The 15,891-nt window shown below is 41.4% G+C and overlaps 1 protein-coding gene across 10 annotated transcripts in view; it reads left to right on the forward strand.

Annotated features, from left to right (window-relative positions):
- LOC143828397 (GREB1-like protein) overlaps positions 1 to 15,891 on the forward strand; it is a 167,011-nt gene that overhangs the window by 84,454 nt on the left and 66,666 nt on the right. For 7 of the 10 annotated variants that reach the window (XM_077318816.1, XM_077318815.1, XM_077318821.1 and 4 more), the window contains 5 exons: positions 2,046 to 2,222; positions 5,487 to 5,663; positions 8,907 to 9,044; positions 11,628 to 11,765; positions 13,932 to 14,048. In XM_077318816.1, coding sequence (XP_077174931.1) covers positions 2,046 to 2,222; positions 5,487 to 5,663; positions 8,907 to 9,044; positions 11,628 to 11,765; positions 13,932 to 14,048 — 747 coding nt within the window. The remainder of the gene's footprint in view (positions 1 to 2,045; positions 2,223 to 5,486; positions 5,664 to 8,906; positions 9,045 to 11,627; positions 11,766 to 13,931; positions 14,049 to 15,891) is intronic. The other 3 variants (XM_077318822.1, XM_077318825.1, XM_077318824.1) reach the window with 3 other exon arrangements.

Below are 15,891 nucleotides of genomic sequence, written 5' to 3' on the forward strand. Positions count from 1 at the left end.
GATTGTATGTGGCAAAAATGACTGTGTGTGTGTTTATGAACTTGCTTATTTGCAGAAGTAATCTTGTCCTCATATAAGGCTTCATGGTGGGAATTTTGCTGTTGTCTTTGTGGGTAAATTGTTACATATATCCATGGCTGCATATTCTGGTTTGCTGAAGATGAGGAATGGTAAAAAAACTTAAGGCCCCAGTTTTAAAAAGAAAGAATAATTAAACCAGGGAGTAGGGGCAGGAGCTTTAGCAACTTTCCCAAAGTTTCTGTGGACCAGACGCTGCCAGGCTTTAAAGAGACAAGAAATGTATTCCTTAACACCTTTCTTTACAGCCTGTTTTTCATTTCTTTTGTTTTTTAACTGTTTGTGTCTCGGTTGCCTTCCTGGAGGTGACATATCCAAAGAGGCCCAGAGTGGCCACATGGGCAAAAAGGGGAGTGCTGCACGACAAAAGAAGGGCTGGAAACCGAAGTTCAGCCTTCCAAACTGATGAGCACTCTACCAGTGTATGATAGAAACCAGAATGAATTCCTTTAAATACTCAGTAGCGTATTCTGAGTTCATCAGCAATTCTTCTATCTAGCGGCTATAAAGATTCAATTTTTTTTATTAGCAAATTCATGATTATGACTGTGGATTTCCTATATGTGGATGAGGGTCCCAAAACAGATCCAGCAGGAGGGTCAAAATGGATTCTTGTGCAGTAGAAAAAGATCACTGGTTCCCTCCTCACCCTCTCCCCCCCCCCCCAAAAAAAAGAGAAAAGTCAGTGGAAGGCAAGAATTGTGCAGGCATATTAACATCATGCTGAATAAGCATGTTGGCAGCAGCCAGCAGTACGCAGGTTCCAGCACGTAGCTGGGGCTGGAAGTCACAGTGAGGCAAAGCAATCATTCTTCTCTATAGCCTAGAGCCTAAAAGGCTTCTCATTCTTCTCTATAGCCTAGGGCCTAAAAGGCTTCGTGGAGGATGTGTATTGTCTCTGGATGACTTCCTTTCCATAGTATCTTTCCCAATCATATTTTAAATGGCCACAAGGAAAGGACACAGACCCTATTCCCTTACTGCAAGCGAACCACAACTACACCTCTGTTTATGCAGGACTTGTTCCAGTTGAATTATGTAATGCACTTACATTCTCTGCCAACACATTCAAAGCTATTTTTCCATATTTTAATTATAGAACAAAACAAAACAAACAGAAGGTAGGGTCTAAGGCCATTGGACATCTCTTCAGGAGTTGATGATATGCATTCTCATTGTTGGTTATTTCTTCTGGCCTTCCTCTTATGGGGCAGCCCCAGGGAAGATAGGGTAGAGGGTTCTCCCGGATTCTTCTCTGTTTCATGAGAAAGAATGAACTGTCAGTCCCCAGAGCAAGTGAGATACAAGTAGGGAAGCAGACTTCCATGCATGTTTCCATTTGTGGTTAATGAACTGTAAGTAAGTTGCATGCTCATTCAAATAACAAATTGAGTGCAAATTGCAGTCTCTCTGCACTGCATTGTTTTCAGTGGAAGGCATTTAGATGATCATCTAATTTATTATTATTCAGCAAGTAAGATGTTCATGGAAAGCTGCTTCAGCATGGCTGCCCTTCATGGACTTAAGAAAAGTATTTGTGGGAATGGGTGAAAGGCAAAATGTTCCTCTTTTTTTGTTCTGCCCCTTCTCCTTCTCTAGCATCAGTTTTTTCCCCATTGGTCCCACACTTGCTTTATGTTCTGGTTTATCTGGTCCTCTTTGTCTGCAGACTTTAGAGCAGGGGTAGTCAACCTGTAGTCCTCCAGATGTTCATGGACTACAATTCCCATAAGCCCCTGCCAGCATTCGCTGGCAAGGGCTCATGGGAATTGTAGTCCATGAACATCTGGAGGACCATAGGTTGACTACCCATGCTTAAGAGGACTGAACACAGGGGCAAGCACTTCTTTGAAGCCTTCTATTGTTTTTTATTGGAGTCCTTTTTTAGTTGTACTGAACAAGTGAACTGGACAACGAAAGAAAGAAAATCATTAATATATGTTTCATGAAATATCTCTTCCTCCCAGGTTTTTGTCAAGCAGGCAAGGATTTGAGGTTAATATCCCTGTGTATGGAACAGATTGATATCCCACCAGGATTCCTTTTGGTAGGAGCCAAATCTCCAAACCTTCCTGAACACATTCTTGTCTGTGCTGTTGACAAGAGGTTTCTGCCTGATGACCATGGGAAAAATGCACTTTTAGGTAAATGGTTTATATTCTTTATGCAATGATAATTGTAATGCCCAAGTATTGGGTTAATATTGTCTAAAGCCAAATTCAAGTATGGCTTTCTTACTATAGTATATTGAAATTCATTTTTTCTAACACTTTCCTATAAAGCTAGATTTAGTGTTATTCTATATAGGTGCGTCCAAAAATTTGAAATAGGTAGCTTCTTGCCATCAGAATATTCTGCTTTCTCATAGGCTGACCATTGGTCTACCCATGGGCTTGTGCTTGGAGATGGAGAGACCTATAGCCTGTTCACATAAGGCTGTCAGTTTTGGATAAACGGAAACACCTAAGGGAGTCAAGTCTTGGTTGGTTCTCTATATAGGCTTAAATCAACAGGATTATTTATTTATTTATTCATTTATTCATTTATTCATTTATTTATATATATTTATATACCGCCCTTCCCAAGGCTCAGGGCCTTACATTACCTTACATTATCAGCCACAAATCACTCTAGTAGAGTCGGTTTGCAGCAGAAGAGTGGGAATCTGACTCAGGTTAATAGTAGAGACTGTAGTTGGTTTGTAGGATGCAGCAAAACAAGGAAAGGGCTGTTGATGGCCATTGGAATGCAACAGGGACTTCTCTTGACAGGTTATGGAGGCTGAAAAGCTGAGATTGAGCAAGCTACATAGAGAAGCGGTATGCTGCTGGAGCTCGTAAATCAATTTTTTTCTAGACTCAGAGCATCTAGCTTCTAAATCCCTAAATGAAGCCATACAAAGATTATGGAATATGCTTGTTTTTCATGTGCTAGACGATTTTCCACCATAATCACTCATTCTTGAACACTTTGGCACATGTTTTGGTCGTACCAAGTTAGTCTCCATTTAAAGGATATTGGGTAGCAAGTGTTGAGAAAGGCTTTTCTGTGCCTAAGACTCTTCACCAAAGCAGACGATACTGAATTAGCTGAACTATTGCTTTGAATTCAGTATGGCAAATTCATTTGTACGTGTATATATATGTGTGTGTTTGTATATATAAAGAGAGAGAGAGTATAGATATGATATGTTGTAGGTTCTTTTTATGTGTTCCTGTAGTAGCAGTGGGAGCAGCATTTCATATGATGTCTACTTGGAAAGGTTACATAATGCAAGGACCCCAGTGTTTAGTCCAACCCTTATGGTGCTGGTCTTGTAAATATTACCATAAATTCAGCCTTCTGTGCTACTCCAGTGAAATAGAAAACGATCCTGAAGATACTGATGTAATGCAATTTCCTGGCTGTTCAATTTGTTTCTAGTTGTTCATCTAGAATTTAAGAATAATAATGTAGTATAGTGTAGAGTGTTTTTGTGAAATGTGCCTGGCACAATAACAATTTAATACTGAGGGCAATCCCAAACTTCATATAGCCGATATGATTGCTCATTGTACAGCAGTATATCCCTCAGAGAAAATAAAATGAGGCCACTTCATGAAAGCTAACACAGGCCCCAATACCCTTTAAGTCCCCCCATACCAGAGTTGGCTCTCTCCTGTTCCAGGAAACATACATGTTGCTTATAATTAGAATAACCATGCAGCTTATATTCCCCAGCTACACTTGGCTCAGTTCCTGGAGCTCCCAAGGCAACCAGAATTTTGTACCTGTTGGCAGACTTGCACTTGCGTATTTGCACATGAGCACTTGGGGGCCATCCCAGGCTTGTGTCATGAGCCCAACTGCTCTGGACTTAGAAGCCTCTGGAGAGGAGCCTGAAGTATGGCTTGGAACAAAGCAGGAAATTCTGTAAGGTCTCTGCAAGGCAGATGCATCAGGCCCATCTCCTCCAGAACTTTCTCTTGGCTACCCAGCAGGGGGAGAATGGCCTTGGACTGCATGTGCACTTAACAAATCAGCAATGGTGTTTTGCCTATCAGTGATATTGAAGTATCTTTGTATACAATATATTCAAATTTACATAGGTTGTAATGAGATTCTGTATTCCATGACTACAGAATTTCTGGCTGGTGCAGTATTACAAAATTCAGAAGCTTGTATTTCATTTTCTAGCCCGATTGGTTTGGAATTGACTGTGGTGGAAAAAAATTCTCCTGAAACAGGAATCACAATTGTTTAAAGTGTTGCAGATTATTTATTGGTTATGATTCATTACATTTCAAGACAAGCTTTTCACGCCTGAGCGTGTGAAAATAAAAGAACGGTATAGAATAATTTTATCTTGACTATTGCACGTAGTTGACCTCTGCCTGCTATGCAACTAAAAGAATGTTGACTACAGGTCTCTAAAATAACTAAGTAAATTAGGATGCTACAACTTATAAGGCATTTTCAGTGTAGCTGTTGATGGTGAAGAAGTTGCCTAATCATGTTTTATAGTCACTAATAAAGAAATACATTGAGAAGTTGCCTTTTGTTACTCCTCACTCACTGTCTGTCATTTACCTTCAGCAAAACTCTCTTTGAAATCAGCAGGAAATCTACAGTGGATCAAGGATAATATATAGCCCTGACTATAACTAGCGAAGCTCAATCGACAATGTAATTTAGGCCACCTTGCAAAACTAGTTTGACCTGCTGACCTTTCTTCTAAAGTCTTTTATGTTTAGAAGAAGAGATTACAGTATTCTTTAGTGTGATGAGCTTTCAACTTCTGTTTCAATGGGACTAAGTGCTTTGCTTCAAATATTTACTTATTTATTTCCTAGCAGAATGTTCAAGGGGGCAAAATCTACTTTGACAACATTGATTCTTATATCAAGACATTCTATAGACTGGACAGGATAGTTATTCCTCCAATGATATGTGGCTATTTAAATCCCTTTTTACACATAAAAGCAAAGAAGAGAAAACTGAAAATGTGATGCAACTAAGAAAGTATCACCAGTACATGGAAGACTGGCCCCAGGAATAAAACAACATCACTTTTAACTCTGGCAAAGTAAGATGGGTTTGTAAAGGATGCTGAAGTTCTTAATAGAATCATTCAGCACTGATTCTTTGCAGGTTTTGATAGTTTTTTTCTTTAGATGTTAATGTGAAAGGTATAAGGACCAATAGAACTATGACAGTGATACTGAGGAACAGTGATAGATGTCCCTGGCTTGTTCCATTCTTTCTCCTGACTGTGTGCAAATGAGAGGCATATTAATAAATAATGTAGATAAATAATAAGTATAATAGGCACTAAGTTGCTAACTAGTACCTACAGTTTGGGGTTTTTTTTTTAAACAGCCCGCTTTGCAATTTGCTTTGACAAATAGAATGTATTTTTCCCCTTGCAGGTTTTTCTGGAAACTGTATAGGCTGTGGAGAAAAAGGATTTCGATATTTCACTGAATTTTCCAACCACATCAACCTGAAGCTCACCACTCAGCCAAAGAAGCAGAAGCACTTAAAGTACTACCTAGTAAGAAGCACCCAAGGTGTGCTGTCAAAAGGACCTCTCATATGCTGGAAAGGTAACAAGTGCCTTGTTTGGTAGACCTATGCCTGAATATTAGGGAGAATTAAATAGAGTTTCTTAAGCTAAAATTAGGATAGGCCTCAAAAATATTTATCTTAATTTTGATTTATTTTTAAATGGGGGATGCTTTGTTTTTGTATCTTGAGTTGTAATCATCACCTTTATACAAGAGCCTTCGGTCTTTGGTCATGAGTGCATTTATCAGCCACCAGAAAAGCAATCCTTACATTCAACAGAGAATTGTGGCTAATCTCAGCTCTGTGACAGGTATGCTTGCATGGTATACAGATTTGCAAAAAAAATTCTTTATCCCATGTATATGTTTAAGTCTATACAAAAATCATGTGTGAAAAGACCTCGAAGGCTTATGCTATGAGTTGATTTATTCCCCACACATTTCACTGAACAATTGTTGTGGCAGCAAAGTAAAGAAGTTGAGTGAATGAGTAACTAAATAATAAATGAGTAAGTTTATTAGATATTAAACTGAACTGTAAATCAGTGGGGCTTAGAGCAGGGGTGGCCAAACTGTGGCTATCTATGGTGGACAAACTGTGTCTATGGACTACATTTCCCATGAGCTCCTGCCAGTGGATATCAGTATTATGATTCTCATTTGGTTACCTATTGTCTTTCCTTTCCTTTTCGTAGTCTCCTTGTTTATTTGTATTAAATTACATTGTGATTTGTTATATATTTGGAAGTGTTAGATATTTTGGCAGCGTTCTGACGCTTGTCTGAATACTTTATGTATACACTAAAAAAATCTTGTAAATAAGAGATGATATGAACTCTCATGAAACTGCTTATACATAAAGAGACGATTGGCCTTGTCTGCTCAGACTGGCAGCAGCTCTCTGGGGTCTTAGGTAGCACCTTTTCATATAATCTGTTACCTGATCCTTTTAAAACTAGAGATGGAGATTTAAAGCTGGGACCATCTGCATGCCAATCAGATTTTCTTCCACTCAGCCCATAGCTAGAGATATAAATTTTAGAAATTTTAACTCCATGAGAAAAGAACAAAGTGTTTATGTTACCCCCCACCAAAAAAAAAGAAAAAGAAACGAAAAGAAAATTGGGGAAAGAAATGGAAACAAATGCAATAATTATTTATCAAACGTTATTGATTGAACAACATAAAGTACATCATTTATAATTTAGGCAACATATAAAATTATACAAATTAGCATAAGTCACAAAATTTTAAAGTACTAGGGGAAAAAACACTATACCCAGTGTTTGTGGAGTTACAAACTGCTGAAACCTATGCCACAACAGCACATGTATCTTTAATTTTTGTCAGTTCTGTAATAAACAAAAGAAAGAACCTTATTTGAATAGAAACTGTCTCATAGCGTCACAGTAGATAAGACTGCCAGCATAATTGGATATTAAGTTAAACTTACCAACATTGAAAACCCAAAACTTTTAAATAAAAGTTTAAATAAACTTTTAAACCCAAAACACATTATAGTATACTAGCTTCAAAGCCCGTTCCTAAGAACGGGCCTTGAAAGGACCCCCTTCCCTGGCCCCTGGTCAGGCAGCTTAAGGTGGCCTTGGGTGCAGCTCGCAGCCAGAACAAGTGGGGCAGGCGGGGGCTGGGCAGCTCATTAGGAGGCCTGGGACAGAGCTCCTTAGCAGGCAGTCAGCAGACCAGGAGGCCCTTGTCAGCAGGCCCAGCCTAGCAGGCCAAGAGGCCCTTGTTAGGAGGTCCTCCACCATGATCCTTTGCCCAGGGCCTCTCCCCTTACCTGATGTGGCTCCAGGCACTGAGGCATCTAAGAGCAAAGATGCTAGAGTCCAGGGACGGAGGGCGGGAGCTGCAGGGGCAGGGCCAATCAGGGCAAAGCTGGCTGCACCCTGATTGGCCCTATTCCAACTTGGACAGCCGGATACGTCCCACCCCCTAGGCTATTTCATAAATATATAGAGGAACAACAATGGATAAGGATTAATTGTTTAAATATAATTATTATAATAATATTTTTTCTACATTGCCTTTAATGTGAGGGGAATCTTGAATACATCTATAGACATATGACTGTTTTTCTTTAATACTCCCCAAAATTTCCCAATTTTTCATTCAAAACTTCTTCATTCCATACATATTTAGTATGAAAACCCTTGCTTTAAAAAAACATGTAACTTGTTCTGAAAGGGAGAACATTTCCAGGAGTTTCTTTTAAGTGGTCCTCAAAATTTTTCAAGGCCTCAGGGGAATAAAATGTTTTACTGCTGTTTTTTTCCTGAGCCCACTTATCTCTAGCCACAATCCTTCCATATGACATCTGAATGCAGACACTGAGGGAGATCAGTTAATCTGAGATTATACTTGTATCCCCTGAGCATGAGGCAGGGAAGCAATTGCTGATGAACATGTGTGAATGCTGATGCTAAAGTTTACTTCCCATTTCTTGTGTGTCTTCCATATATATGGTGTGACATTAGAGGGAGCCAGCAATTTGGGATGAATTGTGACTGCCTGAAAACTCCCTTGCTCATTTTATGGCTGCTTATAAGTCTTCCATTGCACTCTTGAACGGGTACTGTCAAGTGGCATAACATTTTTAACAGTAGGTGTAGTTATGGAACTTGGCTCATAAAACTCACTTTTTAAAATGACTCATGTGATATAGCTGAAGTATTGCAAGGATACAAAATCGAATACCATTCATATAGATGGGATTGTGTTTAGTAAGTCAAACTTTATGTGTTTAGTGTTGCCACCCACTACCTTCCTGTATGTGATTTGTGCAAAAACTTGTGCACTAATAGAAGCATCCACACCCTGCCCGGTGTTGTTTCAATGGTGTAGTATCCTGGCTAGTTTGATGCACCCTAGTAATACTCATTGAAATTGCAGTGCTGAAGGGGTCCTTCCTTTAATCCTACTGACCTTTTGCCTTTGTGCAAAGGATCATAGGATGATAGGATGGTACTGTTAGTGGCATTTGGTATGAAATCCTTTTTCTGTGAATTTCTTCTTTTATTGATGTCCTGTCAAATTGCAGTATCATGTTTGCTGCACTAAATCTAAAGGAAAATATAATTTTTTAGATGAGAAAATTCAGATGAGAAAATTTCAAGTATATAATTTTTTACTGACCTCTGTTACTTACTATATATTGTTTCCCCAAGTATGCTGCATTATCCTTTTTATTGTTTGTGTGTTTAACATCTGTTGTTCTGAATTGTCTCTCTATAACTTTGGCTGCCTTAATATGTACTGTAGCTACTTCACTTGCAGAATGTAGAAGCAGGCAATCTTCTGCTGTTAGCCATTCTGCTAAACCTAATCCTTCAGCATCTCCATCCACAACCCCTGAAAGTGGAACAGCCAATGGATACAAGACAGGGTTCACTCAGACAGGTAGGAGCTGAAAGTGCATTGTATCCTAGAACTGAGGAAAGTAGTGATTATGCCACAGCTTAAGCCTCATCAAAAATTATATGATGGGATAAGGTGAAGTGGTGGTCTTGGGTGGCAGATGTTGGGGAACAGCAGCCTGTGATAATACCTTGCTTTTACCTCATTCTCGTAATGGTTATCACTTTTTCTTTGCCACTGTCTGCTCAGCTGCTAGAACAGCTAAGATATCATTAAAGACTGTATGGTAAGCTGCAGAAATCCCACTGGGATGTATTTCAAAATGGGGGAAAGGAATATTAGTTGGTCCAGCTGCTGCATACGGTCGGTCCAGTAGGCAGACAGTGAAGGCAGCAAGAGGCAGATTGTGGTGGTGGTGGTGGGAGGTGGAGACAATAGCCTCTGGTGGCAGCCCTTATTGAACCCTTGTTTATCAAAGCGTCAATCCACGGACAGGTGTGTGTCCCCCGTAAGGTTGAAACTGCTGCAAGCGATCTCAGTAATCAGTTTCACTCCCTCGCACTTTAAAGTGTGAGGAGCAAAATGGATTGCTAAAATGGCTGCCAGCCATCTAAACCTCTTTTTCGCTTCTCTTTTGGAAGAGGGGGGAGTGAAATAGAGGTCTGGAATGGCCCAAACTCAACTGGACAAAAAGTCTGTGAAATGTTTGTTAGAAGCCTCTCCTTCAAATTTGGTTTTTGGGGGACATAAACCCACCGAATTTATGGTACGTTTAGAGTTGTAAACTGGTTTGTGTCTATCCCTAGTTTTGAGAGGAAAGAAGAAAGAAGAAAGAGTAAAAGAGAGTGCTTTTCAGAAGAGTAAATGTAGCACACCTCCTTGTTGCTTGGTTGTTTTATAGCTCTCGGTACTTTGGCAGAACAAAAATTGGAAATCTGGTGTCTCTTGCAGTGACAAGATAGAATCACCCCAAACCACTCACACTTCTTCTTTTCTGAGAGCGAAGTGTCTTTCTGCAAGAAGATTACTACAGGTTGCAGTCGAAGTCCCTATTCAAAAAATATATTGAAACTAGAATAAAAAGCCTGTTGTAGCTTGAAATATAACAGGCACTAGGATGGGAGGAGGGGGAGAAAAGAGAGTGAGAGAAAGGAAAGTAGAGAGATGGGAAGAAAGTAAGAATGGGAGAGAAAAAGAAGGAGAAAAAGAGAGAGAAAAAGAAGGAGAGAAAGGCAGGGAGAGAATCACAGAGAAAGAGAGAGAAAGGAAGTCCCATGCAGGCCCATCCACGTATCCTCTCTGCCTCTTAGCAAAGTGTCAGGAAATCTCTCTCCCCATGTCTGTCTCCTTGTCTGTGAACCTTTCTCGTCCTCTGAAGGTCTGCTGGCAGCTCGATCTGTGTCTCTCTGGCAATGTCTGTCTTGCTATTGTAGCTTTGTGCAAATCTCTCCATCTAGCTCTCTAGGTGGCTCACTCTCTTTCCCCGCCCTCCATCTCTGCCTAAATGTCTCCTGGGTCCTATAGCCCATCCTTCCCTGCCCTGCTCTAAATCTCTGTGGCTGTTTCTCTCTGTGTGTGCAGCTCAGCCTTTAGGATCTGAAGCAGTGTGGGTGTCTAATGTTGTGGACCTCTCAGCATTCTTTTTCAAGGGGGGGAATCTGGTGGCCCTCCCTGTCTTGGAAGTCGATTGAGAGGGCTGGTTCCCCAGGCAGCATGGCTCCCACCCCCAATCCCTGTCTAAATGTCTCCTGTCTCTTACAGGGTGGTTTGCACCACTCCCGGTCAAAATCTGTCCAGCTGTCTCTCTCTCTGCATGTAGCTCAGCCTTGACCCTCTGATGCAGGGGTGTGTAGTGTTGTGGACCTCTTGGTACGCATTTCCTCTTTGAGGGGAGAATGGAGGGGCCTTCTCTGTCTTGGACGTTGGGCGGCAGGGGCTGGGCGTGGCTTCCCCAGGCAGCATGGCTCTCTTGGTACCCCCCATCTCTGTGTAAATGTCTCCTGGCTGTCATTGGGCGGTGGGCTGGTAGACGGTCACGACCACGGCTCGTTAGTGGGTGGTAGTGGTGTGCATTTGACAGTGGCATGGGCATGTGTAAAGTGGTGGGTGGGCAGGCAGCTCTGCCTGCTTGGCATGGGCGGCAGGCGTGGTCTGCGGCAGCAGGCTGATGGGTGGAGCATCGGTGAGGTGCTGGCACTGTCAGGCAGGCTTGTGTGTGTGGGAGTGTGTGCAGGGTGGTGTGGCTGTGAGCGGCCAGCAACGGAGGACGGGAGCCATTGATTGGCCCTATTCCAACTCATACATCCCGGACTCGCTCCACCTCCAAGGCAGTTTCACAAATATTATAAAATAAGAGGAACCATGGATAAGATATGAAGCCCCACTTTTTATTAATTGTAGCTGAATTTTTCATCTGCTGTCCATTTCTAAGGAAGAATAAAGGAATTTTCTTACAATCAGATTGTTTAGTTTAATTTTTTATTTTGTGTAGCTAGTTCTAATATAAAGGAATTCCTGCATAAATGGAATCTAAATTTAATTTTGTTAAGAGTCTTATCTTCTGTAATATAGTTGTTCATTCCTAAACAATCACGTAAAGGGAACTTCGTATTTTGCTTTTTTCAGGTCCACTCTCTCTGCGTTCTGGTGATGTTGGTAGTGGAAACAACAGTGGAGGACGAACTAATGTCATGAACTCTACAGTCTCTCGGCCTGTTCCTCACTCAATGTCTCCTGGACCTAGCTGCATGCCCGGGGAACAAGGTGAAAAAAACCTCTGCATTTGTAACTTCTAAAAAAATCAGTCCAGTTTTTCTAAATTAAAACTTTTAGAGCTTTAAATGAACCAGAATACTGTATCAGATTGAGTTTGTCTATGGGATAAATAATATCTGAGTAATCAAAATTCTAGTCTGAATGATTACATGTGCATAGATCAGCCTTTCTCAACTTTTTTACCATTGAGAACCCCCTGAAGCATTCTTCAGGCTTCAAGAAACACCAGAAGTGGCATGATTAGGCAAAGAAAATGACTGGAAAACATGGCTGTGTATATATACACCCAGGGCCCCTCCCCTTTCCATCCCCTCCAGGCCCATCATTGGCCACTTTGGGAGGGGGAGGCAGGTTGACTTGACCATATATGGCCATATCAACCAATAAACATTTTAACAAATTTTTAAAATATATTAAAAATTAATGAACTCCCACCCATTCAGGAAATCCTTCCAGGGCTGTCAAGAAACCCCATGGTTTCATGAAACCCTGGTTGAGAAAGCTTGTCATAGATAGATGATAGAAATGTTTCTTTTTCCCTGATTGACGTGAGTCAGTGATATATATGATTTTTTCTACCAGTTTGCCAAAATTATAAAGTAACATCAGTGGAAGATTTGTCTATAGTGAAATTCTTCTGGAATATATTTGTCAAGTTTTATAATATTTGTGATGTAAGATATATATGCTAAAAAAGGTGCTATGAAAGGAGATATTTTTCTGCCAGGACTAAAGTATAGAACAGGTCTGTAAGATATAAGGATAAGAGGCCTAGTTGTTTGTCTATGAGTTTTAATTGAGCCCTGCAGCACGTTACATATAACTAATTTACAACTATGGAATGGGTACTTTGATGGCTTTTATGCATCTTCGGCAGACCTCCATCAATACAATAATGCTATGTCTATATGTATATGACTGGATCTGAAAGGAAGTTAATACTCTCCTTGAGAAGTGATTGGTAATCCCAGTGCAGACTGTAGTGCATACAACTACTAAAGAAGCTTAACCTGGACCTGGGATATTTGAATAATTCTCAACCAATCTCAAGTCTTCTATTCTTGAGCTGGGTGGTGGTTGCACAACCCCAGGAATCAAATTGTTTGGATCTATTCCATTCTGGTTTCAGGCGTAGTTAATGGTACTCAAACAGCCTTAGTCATCCTGACACTGGGACATATAGGGAGTGCAACTCTGCTAATTCCTCTGGACTTTTCACCAGCATTTGATACCATTAATTATGGTATCCTTTTGGGCTGCCTTTCAGAGTTGGGGCAGGGAGATACCACTTTGCGATAATTCCAGTACTATCTGAAAAGTAAGTTTCAGAAGGTGATGTTGGGAGACTGCTTCTTGGCCCCTTGGCTTCTGTATGTGGGGTCATGCAAGCTTCCATCTTGTCTCCCATGTTTTTCAGTATGTACATGAAGCTGCTGGGTGAAGTCATCTAGAGATCTGGGTTTGGCTGTTAACAATATGTTGATGGCACTCAGCTCTATCTTGCAGGTCCAGAGGATCCCAGGGAAGCTGCAGAAATCTAAACCAGTGCCTGGAGGCATTTTGGAGTGGATACAGGCTAATAAATAGAAATTTCCTCCTATATAAATGCTATTAGTGAACAGAATAATTGACCCAGGACACTTGTTCTGGATGGAGTTGCACTTCCCTTGAAGGAGCAGGTCCATAGCCTGGGAGTGTACCTGGGCCTTGGACCATTGTTAGATCAGCAGGTGGCAGCTGTGTTCAGGAATTCCTTTTAGCAGCTTTAATGGGTTAACCAGCTGTGAGCTTTTCTGGCCCCAGAATATCTAAGATCTTCACTTGATACTGTGCATCATTGTAGTGATCAATAAGTAGGATCATTTCATTTATTTAGTAGTGAATTTCATGTATTTCAACATTTCTCCAAAGAAAAGACTTCTTACAGGCTTGGGCACTCTGAAATATGGGACAGCGAGCATGTTTATTAATCTTTTCTCTGTAACTGGAAGACTTTAGTGCTGGTATGCATTGAAACGTTGGCTTGCTAAGTGTGTTTTACATTTTCAGTTTCTTTGGCTAACAATAAATAATCTACAGCAAGCAAGTATTTTAATTTTAAAAAACTGAACTACTTATATTTTGTTGTCTTCTGTTTATATTTTTTCTAAATAGCATCCATGACCAGTTCTGGGCCCCCCAAAAAACGACATCGGGGATGGTCTCCTGGATCACCAGTTCCTCCTGGCCTGGTTCTGCCTATTCCTGCTATTCGACCTCTTCCGAGAACAGGCAAGATTTAAACAGTATATTGGCATCACCTTTCTTTCTGCTTATGAGTACAAGACAGGTCAATAGAAATGCCACAGATTGTTTTCAAGCTTATTTCCAAGTATTGTTTGCAGTGCTCACAAATATAGTTTCAAGTTGGAAGAATTACTTGTGTTGACCGCAATTTCTGGATATAAGCATTCTCTTCCTCTGTTTCAAAAACACCTTACTCCTTATCTTCAAAACATTATCCGGTGCCTACAGATTTGAGCCATCCATTGCTTTCATAGACACCATTTTTAAACTGCATTTTCTTCCTATACAGTTAAAATTCTTTAAGCCCAAGGGATGTGTGGCAATGTTGCTTTTTTCCCTTCCTCATACGCAGGATTTCCCCTTCCATCTTGTTTCCTAATGAGCATCCCCTTCATCTATTTTCTTATTTATTTGTCTGTGTCCATGGTGTTTGCTTTATTACTTGATTTGTTGGCCTGTTTGATGTGGTCAACCACAAGTTACTGGCCCATCGCCTCGACGGGGCTGGGTTTCAGGGAGCAGCCCTCCAATGTCTGTGCTTCTTTTCCTAGAACCGGACACAGCAGGGGAGACACTGTCAATGTCTGTTTGGACTCTCTTGTGGGGTGCCACAGAGCATGATACTCTCCCACACGCTATTCAACATCTCTATATGCCCTCTAGGACAGCTATGGGCTAGGTTGTGATCAGTATGCAGATGACACCCAGCTCTATCTCTTTATGGATGGCCACCCAAATGACCCCCAGATACATTTGCCTAATGTTTGGAAGCTGTTGCTGGATGGCTAGAGCAGAACAACCTGAAACTCAAGTCCTCCAAGACAGAGGTCCTGTGGTTGAGCAGGAAAGGGGGAGGACAGGAAGTGCATCTTCCCATCTTTTTGGTGGTGCATTTTAACATCTTGCTTGCAACAAGGAATTCGGGGGTGATTATGGATGCCTCCCTATCAATGGAGGCACAGGTAACAGGGTAGTGCCCATGGCGTTTTACCATCTGCACTAGGCACGTCTACTAGCACCCTACCTGCCTCCAAACTGTTTGGCCACAGTGATCCATGTGGTGGTCACCTCTAGATTGGACTTCTGTAACTTGCTCTATGCTGAGCTTCCCTTATCCTTGACCCGGAAACTCCAGCTGATGCAGAATGCAGCTCCTAGGGCTGCATTGATTCATTTTGGAGGATCCACATACAGCCTGTGCTGAGGCAGCTGCATTGGTTACCAGTTATGGCCTGGATCAAATTCAAGGTCTTGGTTTTGACCTTTAAGGCCATCCAAGGCTTGGGCCCAGTCTATCTGAGGGACCACTTGTTTGCTTATAGTCCTCGTAGGACCCTTCATTCTGTGGGTACTAATCTGTTAGTGGTCCCTGACCCCAGAGAGAGATGCCTGGCCTCAACCTGGGCCAGGGCCTTCTTGATCCTAGTCCTGACCTGGTGGAATGAGCTCTCGGGAGAGCTGAGGCCCCTGATGGAGCTGTAAAATTTCTCCAGGGCCTGTTGAATGAAGTTCTTTTGCCAGGTTTGCCACGATCAATGGGCCCCCTCAGACTACACTACTCCATCTGACGAACCCCTTGGTAGACAGTTATGGGGAGGCTGGAGGATTTTTCCTTTCTATCATCTTGTGATTGTGATTTTATAGTTTTGGGGGGTTTTATGGGGTACTACTTTGTAATCCACCTTGAGTTCCAGGAGGAAGGCAAACTATGAATTAAATGAATGAGTGAATTGTGTGTGTGTATACTGGCGCAGCCCAGGGAATTGAGGGGAGAGACAAAAGGAACTTCTTATATTTGTTTTTGAAATGGCACACAAGAGGCCTTCAA

This window comes from Paroedura picta, unplaced genomic scaffold (assembly GCF_049243985.1).
Source record: "Paroedura picta isolate Pp20150507F unplaced genomic scaffold, Ppicta_v3.0 Ppicta_v3_sca25, whole genome shotgun sequence".
In the NCBI taxonomy this organism is placed as follows: Eukaryota; Metazoa; Chordata; class Lepidosauria; order Squamata; family Gekkonidae; genus Paroedura; species Paroedura picta.